Source organism: Limulus polyphemus, unplaced genomic scaffold, assembly GCF_000517525.1.
Source record: "Limulus polyphemus unplaced genomic scaffold, Limulus_polyphemus-2.1.2 Scaffold527, whole genome shotgun sequence".
Classification (NCBI taxonomy): Eukaryota; Metazoa; Arthropoda; class Merostomata; order Xiphosura; family Limulidae; genus Limulus; species Limulus polyphemus.
The window spans coordinates 189,120-200,915 of NW_013666137.1; the positions used below are offsets into that span (position 1 = coordinate 189,120).

At 34.0% G+C, this 11,796-nt stretch overlaps 1 protein-coding gene across 1 annotated transcript in view; it reads right to left on the reverse strand.

Moving 5' to 3' along the window:
- Nucleotides 1-398: 398 nt before the first annotated feature.
- The window catches only part of LOC106458885 (transcription factor Sox-6-like), a 16,273-nt gene continuing 4,875 nt past the window's right edge, over nucleotides 399-11,796 (reverse strand). The window contains exons 3-6 of the mRNA XM_022385239.1: nucleotides 10,655-10,879; nucleotides 8,941-9,108; nucleotides 5,867-6,074; nucleotides 399-3,249 (exon numbers count right to left, since the gene is read on the reverse strand). Of these exons, the coding sequence (XP_022240947.1) occupies nucleotides 2,976-3,249; nucleotides 5,867-6,074; nucleotides 8,941-9,108; nucleotides 10,655-10,879 (875 nt within the window). The 3' untranslated portion in view covers nucleotides 399-2,975. The remainder of the gene's footprint in view (nucleotides 3,250-5,866; nucleotides 6,075-8,940; nucleotides 9,109-10,654; nucleotides 10,880-11,796) is intronic.

Genomic DNA, 11,796 nt, shown 5'->3' on the forward strand with positions numbered 1-11,796 from the left:
GAGGTGAAATCAGTGATGCCAGAGAGGCAATTGTTGTTGGCTTGGTGTCCTTCAACAAATGATGTCTTTTCTCTTAAGTGAGGTGAAATCAGTGACACCAGAGAGGTAGTGTTGTTGGTTTGGTGACCCTCAACACGTGATGTCTTTTCTCAATGTGCACTGAAACCGGTTACACCAGAGAGGCAGTGTTGTTGGCTTGGTGTTCGTCAACAAATGATGTCTGTTCTCAAAGTATTGTGACTTAAGTTACATTGACACATCTGAAATTATTAGGGAGGGGCACTTTGTATTGATTGTTATTCTTCTCGGTGAAATGCTATTTTCATATTGAGGTATTTAAACATCAATCTGTGAGTAGATGGTATAATACAATAAACTAGACTTGGAGATATTTTTCCAACAAAAATGATTTATTACCCTTCACTTTACACACACAAATAGTGGCACAACAAATTATATTTCCCAAACAGCTGCCATAATTATGTTTTTGTTTGAGAAATCTTGGCAGATACATTTGTTGATTAGGAAAGTTCAACATATTTAATCTTTTCCTACATGCTATTTTTAACTAACAAGAAAACTTCATTCATACATGTACATCACCACACCTAACATTACACCTGCCCACATGGATAACATTTACTTAGTTGTCAGACGTGTTAATGGATAAGACACTGGCCTCTTTTTTTTTTTTTTGTTAACTTTTTTTTTGTTAGAAATTAAAAGAAACAAAACTGTAAAGTTATTTAGTACTAAATGCCCTTTGTTTGATAAGGTAGATATTATTTTATGTAAAGGATGTCCTTGGCAAGGTGTTATCTGATCCACATGTGAACAAATTCTTTTTTGATTTTTGTAATGCACTAAATAAATGAAACCTACTGCATTCAGTAAGATCAAACAGTGTATTTGGATGAAGTCATATCTCATAAATAAAAAGAATTATTGACTGCATTCAAAAATAAGAAACTAATATAACTTTATTTTATATCATCACTATCTAGCCCTGTAAAAACCAGAATTGAGAAGAAGAATTTGTAATGTGAAATTTAATTTTTTTTTGTTGCAACTAAACTTTAAGTCATTCTAGTGTTATGAATAATACAAATTTGTGTTGGTTTGAAGTAACTTTAACTGCCATAAGTAAAAGTGATACACCTTTTAAACCACAAGGTATATTATGAAACCAATTACTTGTAATCACCATACTTTAAACAATCACTTTTTGTGATTGTTAGTTTGGTTAAAAATAAAATGCTATTGACTAAAAATGTGCAGTTGCTGAAATTAGTATATTTGGCAATGAGCAAAAATTGGAGGATTGAGAAGAAAAAATTTGGAATTGTTTTATGGCACAAAAAAATGAAGATGGTGTGTAGTAGACATTTAAAAGATTCATGATAAATTATATATACTTTCTTAACTAAAGAATATACCAAGTTTTGCCTCATCATAGTATTTGTTTATGAGTTCAATTTTCATCCAAAGAAATGTAAGAGGCTACACTATCACAACATTACAACCCACTTCAGCATGTTATAGAAAGACAAAACAACAACTTAGACCTTAGTATAACATGTAGTAGATGGGATAAAAGTGATCAGTGTACAGTGGTCACTTTTAAAATAATTCTTATGTTGGCACAGCATTCTTGGCTGCCTGTTAGTACAACAGACTAGTGTGAGAATATACACTATTATAGTTCTTGTGAGAACCGAGTCCAAGAGAGACGTTCACAGTGGTTAGGAACATAAATCGTATGACACACAGTTGTGCCCATCTTTGCCAACTGGACATTAAAAGATTTTTTATGACCCTTAGCTTCATATTTAGTTAGTCTTGGTAATAAACTATACAAATAATGAAATCAAATGCATTCCAAATATTCGTGAAATTTGTCGCAATCTATACATTACCATCTTTGACAGTAACAACTTTAACGATTTAGGAAGAATAACAATAACCAATAAAATATCCACTGGAAAATCAGATTAGCTGTTCACACTAGTTTCCTTCCTATTTCTGATAGAACAAACAATACTTATAGAAACACTTAAAATACTGGCATTCATTGTTTCCTGAAGTGGAAACTAAAAGTCATCGTCATAGAGCACGTTAATTTCATGGTTAAAATGAACTACTTATGCACATTACTTATTGAAACTGCAGTACAGTAGGAAACTTGTCTTTTTGAAAATGCACAGTACAAATATAATCATACAAAAAATTTTTTGTAATAATAAAAATTAGTTTAAAACTTGATGACTCATGAAAGTTCAAAACAAAGCACTAAAAATTATATAACAAAAACTTATAAGGGAATATTACCGTTTTTTAAAGATAAAACAAAGTAGCAGCCATTTTGAATTTCCTATTCCACTTGGTTAACAATAGTAGATCATAAAGAAAAAAAACAAAAAGTTGTCCTAAATGTACAAAGACTTGTTATCATCACAGACTAGACAGGGAAGTCATCTTGAGCACGCACTGATAAAAGGCTTTGTCATTTTAAACAATAACCAGCATTAGTTACCAATCATGATAGTGGCTCTAAAACTGCGCACGGGTGATGTCGAGACAGCGGGGAGTACAGAGCTGATATGAAACATCAATATACCCAATAAAGAAACATGGGTTATTCTATGATGTTTAGTCAACATCTAAGAATACAGGCTCCTACTATATTTATATATATATGCATGTATAAAACTTTGGATTTACAAGCCTAACCTTGCAAGACATCAGTAATGGAAATCCATCTCTTCACTTTGAGATTGAGGGATTTGAAAATGTTACTTCAAAGTTTAATAGCTTTTTCTTTTCCATGTGCCCACAAAAATGTAACAGTTTATCATTGCACTATACTTAATAAAAAGGTTTCCTGGTGTCTGTCTCTCAGCTTGAAACATACCAGTCATTTCATACTAGTGACCCTTTGGGTATTCACGCTTTTTTCTTGTCAGATACTTGAAAGTTCATGTGGATGTTTCCATTGCTGTGAAACCAGTTTTATTTGAAATAACTGTATTTGTAACCATAGCTGGGAAACTGGAAGAACACTGACTCATTGTTGTCATGGTTACATCAGTGAAGCCTCCAGCTGGTACTGGTATCTTACTTGATGTGAAAGACTGAAGCAAGTCAGCAGATGTTGAAGTCTCAATAGAGGTGGTAGCTAGAAAGGAACCCAGGGTTGTAGGATTGACAAGAGTTGGTGATTCCAGTAGTCCTACAGTTCCATCACGGTACCTATGGAATTATAAATTTAAATTGTATTACATGGATAAATTGTTTCAACATGTATAACTATTTGTATCTTTACAACCGAAATGAAATCTATATGTTTATGTTCAAGCTGTTAAATTCCTTAAACTGGAATTACATATAATAATAATATACTTGGTAATTATTTCAGCCTTTAAACTTCAATTCCATATAACATTACAGTGAAACACGTCTTTCTTTGTATCAAATGTCAAAGTTTCTGTAAAGATGTTATATTATTATAATGAAACAAAAGTATATAATTTTTTTGTTATATATGCTAATAAATATGATTTTAAATTTGCATTCCACTAAATTTTACTTTTCTGGTTTTAAATATTCCGAACTTTGCGACTCCATTACATGAAGTTTGCAATAGACTATTATACATCAAAATAGTAATTGCAATAAAAAACGTTCAGTGTAAGCCATATTCAAATTAAGGTCTTATATAGGGTTACCAGATTTCCCAGTGAAACCTGGATCGTCTTAGCCTTTTTTTGTCCGATCACAAACAGTAACAGTATTAAATTGTCCCAGTTTCTCTGTTGCTCAATATGAATTTGATAAGTACGGTTTGTAATTATATACAGCTACTTTAAATTTTTTTCAAAAACACCTTAGGTGTGAAAAAAGGTGCGGCCAAAAAAGGATTGAGTGTGCGACTTAAAGGAATGAAATCAAAATTGGTGGCCAATCTGGTAGTTACAATTATAGCATTGATAAGAATGTTACAGCAAATATTCATTCATTAGTTAGCCAGGCTGCGTTTTTGTTCAACTTGGAGCATGATGGTGGGTAAAACAAAATACGCGGCCTAGCTAACAAATGAATGAATATTTTCTGTAAAATTCTTATCAAAGCTGTAAGTGTAGCTACCAGTTTGGCCGTCAATTTTGATTTCCTTTAAGTCGTATGCTCGATCCTTTTTTTGGCCGCACCTTTTTTTTCACACCTAAGGTGTTTTTGATTAGATTTCACGACTTTTTTCAATACACACCAATAAACCACAGCAAGTAAGAAAGTAATACTCGATAGTAACCAACATTAGCTTTAGGATCGCAACCCTATTATTCGGAACAGACCTATATCTTACAGAATCAACCAGATTCTTCAAAATATATGGTGTTAGTTTTATTCTCTAAAACAGTGTTAATAGCTTCCTTTATAGTAACGCCATGGAATGTAGATTAACAGTTTCTTGTCATCACCCGCATGTACTCGGTACAGCCACATCAAGCATCATTATTTACGCTAATTGCATAACCTAATATCACGTGACGCTAAACGCTCTTTGATTAGAATAATTAGAAAATATTAGAAATTTGTGTTTAAAAGTTGGCAGTGAATAAATAACCGTCCACCTATATGATTCTTTTGAGAACTTGAGCTAGAAACTGGTAATATAGTTTACTTGTCCTAACCAATACCTATGTATCTGTACGTCACTTCACCTCAAAGATTTGCTGCTCTCTAAATCAGCCGTCTTTCATCCGAATGACAAAAATAGAATAAAATTAAAACGGTCCACTTTTACTCTCGGATGAAGCTGTTGTAAAACGTTTAGACCGAAAGCTCAGTGAGGATGAAGCTGTAGTAAAACGTTTAGACCGAAAGCTCAGTGAGGATGAAGCTGTAGTAAAACGTTTAGACCGAAAGCTCAGTGAGGATGAAGCTGTAGTAAAACGTTTAGACCGAAAGCTCAGTGAGGATGAAGCTGTAGTAAAACGTTAAGACCGAAAGCTCAGTGAGGATGAAGCTGTAGTAAAACGTTAAGACCGAAAGCTCAGTGAGGATGAAGCTGTAGTAAAACGTTTAGACCGAAAGCTCAGTGAGGATGAAGCTGTGTAAAACGTTTAGACCGAAAGCTCAGTGACTTTTTGCGTAGGCGTGCGCAAAACTTTTGGTCAAATTTGAGCGGTTTTTGTTGAATAACTTTGCACATGTGGTTTTTACTTAGACCAATTTTGACGTACGAAATTTGGAAAAAAAAAATCACAAAAGTATGATTTTCTATCAAATAAAGTTTCTGTACTTTCCGTGCGAAGAAAACAAAAACAGGAAAAAATTTAATTAAAATTGAAGATTTTATATCTCGTGTATTTCTTAATGGTTGCCTTGAAATTCGGTATGTGAAGTAAGAGTCCAGTAGAGTACATCCACTGAAAATACTTAATACTTTGGAATTACTACAGTCCGAGCTACAGAAAGAGGAAAATCGTTAAACTATCGCTCCTGTATATAACACACAGTGTCCTGCAGGTTGTTTAGGCTGCACGACACACAACCGTGTGTGTCTTGATTTTACTTGGAAAAACACCTGACGAAGACGTCACACGTTTTCTTATCATAACACCTGCCCATTTGCAAAATGTTACGGTATATTATAGCTACTAATATATGTTTGAAGCAAATTGAAAATTAAATTAACCACAATTTGTTTTAAGTATTACAATTTAGTTATTTATAAAATATAATTTGAACGACAACAAACTAACATAAAAATTCCACCGGATTCTTCGATAAGAGTACTTGTAAACAAATGTTTTGGGCCAAACAAGAAGTCCTGCATGAATTCCCTTATCAGTGGTAGAAAACTTACCATAAGTTTCTCATCTCGTTTCTTCGATACCGCATCAGTTGTTTGTATTCAGAAATACGAAGTTTTTTGCCATCCACAATACAAGTTCTCTTTGGACGAGGTTTATAACGGTAATCTGGATGTTTCTCCATGTGCAGCTTACTGAGACGGGATTGTTCCTCGTAATAAGGTTGTTTTTCTGAATTAGACATGGCCTTCCATCGAGCACCTAGAATTGGAGCATATTAAGAGTTAGGCTTATTGTTTAAATGTTACACAAAGCATTTATAAAGTTATGTACTAACTTGCACTTTAAATGAGTATCTAATAAAAAGCACATATACAGCTGTGTGCTAATTTGTACGCTAAATGAGGGATATAAAGTACGCACAGTTTTGTGCTAATTTGCTCATTAAGTGTACATACATCTACAAAGCGCGTGTATAGTTGTATGCTAACTTGAAGTGAGAAAAACACAATTTCGAAACTAAGTTTTTCGAAGTTTAGTTGTTGTTGTTTTTTGCCGTTTCGTACTGGTTACATACACAGTCCGAATAAAAATACTGGGTGAAAAAGAACTTTGAAAGATCTATTTCACGCACACACAGAATGGTCGGAGTTTGTAATCTTAACATTTTAACTTACTGTGAGAAAAAACAAAACAAACACTTTAATATATATGAATTGATATTCAAACAAATGTGAAAGTTTATAAAACAGTGCTGAGCTAGTAATTTCAACAGCCCATAGTGGCTAATAACAAAACGTAAAAAATCATTACAGTGGCTAATAACAAAACATGTACTACAAAAAATCACATTTCCATCAACAAGAGCAGAAATAAATAAATATATAAATTATGTTCATATAACACATGAAGCAAAAACAACAGGAACTTATAAGACTAGCTTAAAGTTAAAAAAATATACAGCTGAACGAGAAAAATATTCGTCACGTGATACGTGTTATCGTTTCTTTTTTTTTTTATCAGATCGTGATTTCTTGGTGTATTTTAAAGAAAGGTAGGTGTTTACATAATACACATATTTGCGTGCCATATGTGATGTATTATATTTTGAATAAAAAATACACTTTTATTTGAAAATATAAGTTCTGGCATCAAACGCGTGACTAGTTAATATTTTTACGTAGTATTTCAACATGTTATATTTGAGTTATTGCAAATGTGCATTATTGAACGCCTTATGGTTGAATGATTACGAACGTCCAGCTGAATTTTAAAGAGTCGACTTAGAAGAAAAATCAAATTTGGTATGATTTAGAAAACAGGGAAAATAAGACGAATGGTTACGTATTTTAACGAGGGAAGCAACCTCGACATAAACATTTATTTGCTATCCATTTTTTACAATGATCGAACTCTAGTTCTATAAAATTTATCTACAAATAATCATGTACTTTCCTCATACCCTCTCACTTTTTGTGTTTGTATGGTATTCTATCAAGATAAGATACAGATGTTTCAAATTGACAAGATGTTTTAAAAAGTATCAAGTTGCGAAAACGTCAGACATCTGCTCACCAATCATTCATACTCCCACCTTCGAGTTTCGATTCGTAATTTCACCTAACTTCGATATTGAAAATCAGTTAATTGGCGCGAGACGCAGATGTTATTTGTGTTCACGTAAAGGTGGCATTACTACGGGGAAAATAAATGGAATATGCGTGTTTGTAGAATATCCTCACGCATGCACATGTTATAGTAAAATCAAGATGTTACCTCTTCTTTCGTACGTATTTCTTCTGGATTGTGAAACTGTGATTTAAATCAGCTGATATACCATAAAAGCATAATAAGCCGATTTAATGGTTTCGTACACGCAACCCAAATACCAACTGTTAACGTACAATTTTCTTTTTTCAACTAATTTCGCAGTTCAAAATATACTGAAGCTACCTTCAAATATCAATCACTTTAAATAAAATGATAGCAATGACTTTCAAAAGTTTCCCCTTTGTATATCTGCAATTTTTGCCAACTTAAATAAGCAGCTGGTTCTCAATATTATGATGTTTATGATCCTTTTCTAGTACTAAGCTAAGTGGATTTTAAATAGTGACTAATAGTTTTGGTCATACATGTTGTAAAGCTCTAACTGTGTGTAACTTTCTTTCTTTCCTAGCCGAGAATGACGCTCGCTGCAATAACGACAAGGCTTAGCGTGACCCACTAGTTGGGTTCGTGTTTCGTTACTGCAAGAAACAAAAACTTGCACTAAACATTTTGGGGCTGTGATATGTTATAAAGATGACGGTCAAATCCCACCATTCAGTCAGACAAAAGTAATGTTACGTCTCTGGTCGTTAGTTAATTTTCCGTAAAACTTTAAGAAACTTTAAGCGACACAAGTCCTTTCTTAAATAAAACTAGTTTATTCGTTTCTCAATACAACTTTGAAATTCACTTAATTTCCACGGTCACGCTATAAGTTAAACAAATGCTATAATTCACAACGAACGACTCACGCGCTCGACCCAACTGTCCGTCTCTATCTTTGTCTGCAATTCAACTACATTGTTGCCGTCACTTCTTGGCGCTCTTATATACAAGAATACCGCATATCTAGTAAACACTCGAGGCTTCAGGAAGGGACATGAACGTTCTAGAAGCTCATGACGTGTTACCAGAGTCACGTGACTTCCGCTGTCGTAACAGTAACTTAAGAGAAGGCACTGGGTGCCTTCCCTGTAGTCTATTACTATTAGTCCAAAATTAGGAAAGGCTTGCGCAAGTAGTTCCTAAGCAAATATTCTGAAACAGTAAGAACGTTGACAAACTGTCAGAAGTTTTGTGTTGAGGTAATATTACACTGTATTGTTATATTCAATATATCAGTAACAAAAGTGACGTATCAAACTTGCGACAGTTTCCGCATTATTAGGTCTGGTACTTGTTAACCTTTAGCATATAAAAGTTTTTAAATATGTTGCCTCGAAGGCAATAGTTAAATATACAATGATAGGCTTAGTATTGTATTACGGGCTTAAGTCAGTTCTTACAAAATAACGAAAATGGTGTAATTACCCTATCGGTAGAAATTTAGTACTAAATTGCAAATATATTATCTTACCTAATATTTTTGAAATGTTGGAGTTATGCATATCTGGGCAAGCTTTTAATATTTTCCTTCTTTCGTCTTTAGCCCACACCATGAAAGCATTCATTGGTCTTTTGATGTGAGGCTTTCCGTCGGTGTCCTTCTTGGCCTGGCGGATTATTTTGGCACCTAGAAGTTTACCTGTAGAATAAATCCCAGTTATTCTAACAAGAAATAACGACATAACCTTTCATATTACTGAGATTAGTGAACATTTATTTACGTCATGCATAGCGTATACTGTAGAATGTGCATGTTTTCGTTCTTCTAAAACAATGGATAATAACTAGAGATTAGTTTGTTTTGAATTTCTCGCAAAGCTATACGAAGGCTATCTGCGCTTGCCGTTCCCAATTTAGCAGTGAAAGACTAGATAGAAGGCAGTCAGTCATCACTACCTACCGCTAACTCTCTGGCTATTTATTTACCAAAGAATAGTGGGATTGACCGCCAAATCATAACGCCTCCACGGCTGAAAGGGCGAACATGTTTGGTGGGATAAGGGTTCGAACCGCGACTCTCCGATTCCCAGTCAAGCGCCCTAACCACCTAGCCATAACTAGAGAAATATATTTAAAGTTAAAAACGTATAAGTAATTTTATTTGTAAGCTCTTGCAAGCCAAAGCGTGGGGAAATAAAGAATCAATAGACCCTATACTCAAAAGTATGAAATATTTTAATGGCATTTCCCATTATTTGGATAGCTTATGACTGACCAAAATAAGATGATCTATTTATCAAGCAAATATATTTTATATATATGGAAATATATTAATTTCACTAAGAAGTTATACCATATTTTGTTTGCTTGCTTTAGCGCCAAGCCTTATAATGGGTTATCTACTCTGTGTCCGTCGCGGGGATTGAAACCCAAATTTAATCTCAATGCCTTTTTAACAAGTGTGTAAACTAAATAAATGTAGTTTCATATTTCGAATGTATTTTTCTGAGAACAAGAGTGGAATTCCAGTTACTTATACATCATTTGTGTAAAATATCTAGATTGCTTAAATTTCATATAAGAAAATTCTAGATGGATTTTGCACCTAAATTTCAAATATTTAGAGAATAGTCTATCATATTCTTATGTGCCAGGTGTGGCCTAGTAGTTAACATGACAAGAGTGCGAATCCAAAAATTCATGGTTCACGGATCCGTTACCACAAAAACGCGCTCCGCAATTGAGGCGCATGTGTGCATTATAAGAGCGGCCAGTCAACTCCCACTATTCGATCAGTCAAAGAGTTGGCGGTAGATACAGTTGACTAGATGCCTTGCCTCTAGGCTAGCAGTTCAAATTAACGGAAGGCTATGCGCAGATCGCCCTTGTGTGGCTTTACGCCTAAGAAAAAAAAAGTTTTACGCGAAATTCTGAAACAAGTAAATTATATAAGCAAAAAACATAATTGTCTATTATGGTTGTTTTTACGAGATGCACGAGGAAAGCATTCACATGACTGCTACAGACGGACAAACATTTTAAGTGTTTCTTTCCTGCCTCCGTAGCATGATAATAAACTCAATTTCACGTGTTTTATACTTAATTAACTTGTATATTTCGTATATATACGATCTTCCTACTACAACGAATGTGGTACAGGTTGTTATAACTAAATTGGTAGATTATTATGGAACCTTAAAATTTTCATCCGTCAATGGATCACAAAGATCCAAAAGGATTCTTACTCTGACAAGTAATAACCATCTCGCCTTTCTTGTCGACGTCGCTGGTGCTTGCCTCTGTAGCTTCTTTCCTTGAACTTCCAGAGTCAGCAGGTTGTGTCATGTACATATGCATAGGAAAGTGTGTCTCCGCGGATCCCAGTCCCAAACCTGGATTATTCTGTCCAACTGCTAATCCTGAGGTAGACATTTTTTCAGCTCCGTGCATCGCTGCAGCCTGTTGTGCACCTGAAGAATGAAGGACGTAAAGAACTTAATATCTAATCCTTACCCTAGTTCTGATTTGTAAATGACTTTTATAAAGTGACAAAAATTACATCAGCTTAATCTAGTTCACACCGTAACAGTTGTTGTTCATCTAATTCGATAATACAAATGGTGTTTCAACCACTAACGTGTCTGTTGTATCCAAGCCGTCCTGATGAGCCTTGCTTTTGGGCAAAAGAGTTCGTATACACTGAATATAACAGAGCTAATGTGGTTGTAGATTGTTATATGTTCTTCTTTAGTTTCACTCATAAATTATCCTAAGCAATAATACTTCCATTTTTGTCGAACGCGACTTGAATTTATAACAACGCAATAATGTACTTACAGCAATCGTGGCACACCACGAATAATTATCAACTTAACAATATCTAAATGCCTTTAGTGACACCAGAAAAGAATGAACAATCAAGGAATGTTTGCTCTTTATGAAAATATAAATAGTACGCCGACAAAGATTGACTGTCAATGAACAGAAATAATGATATATATAATAAGAATCATTCGCAGAAGTTTGACAATCAAAGTAATAAATTCGGTAATTATAGATTTTTAAATAAAATCGGCTATTTCATTATACATCTATACAGAATTGTATGTTTCATTCACTGGTTCTTCATTTTACTTTCAAATCTGTTAGACAGATATTCACCCAGGGTCGAGACGGCGATTGAACCAAAACCCAGCAAAATCACTGAGGTTCGTGTTACTTATGTAAATGTATGAAAAACTATTCAATTATAATTTGATGTCTTTGATGGAGACTTAACACAGGAAGAGTATATAGGCTTAGATAAACCACTCATAATATCGAATTCCTTAGAGAGTTTTATAATATATCATTATTTACAAAATCAAGGATTGTTTGTTGTTAAGCG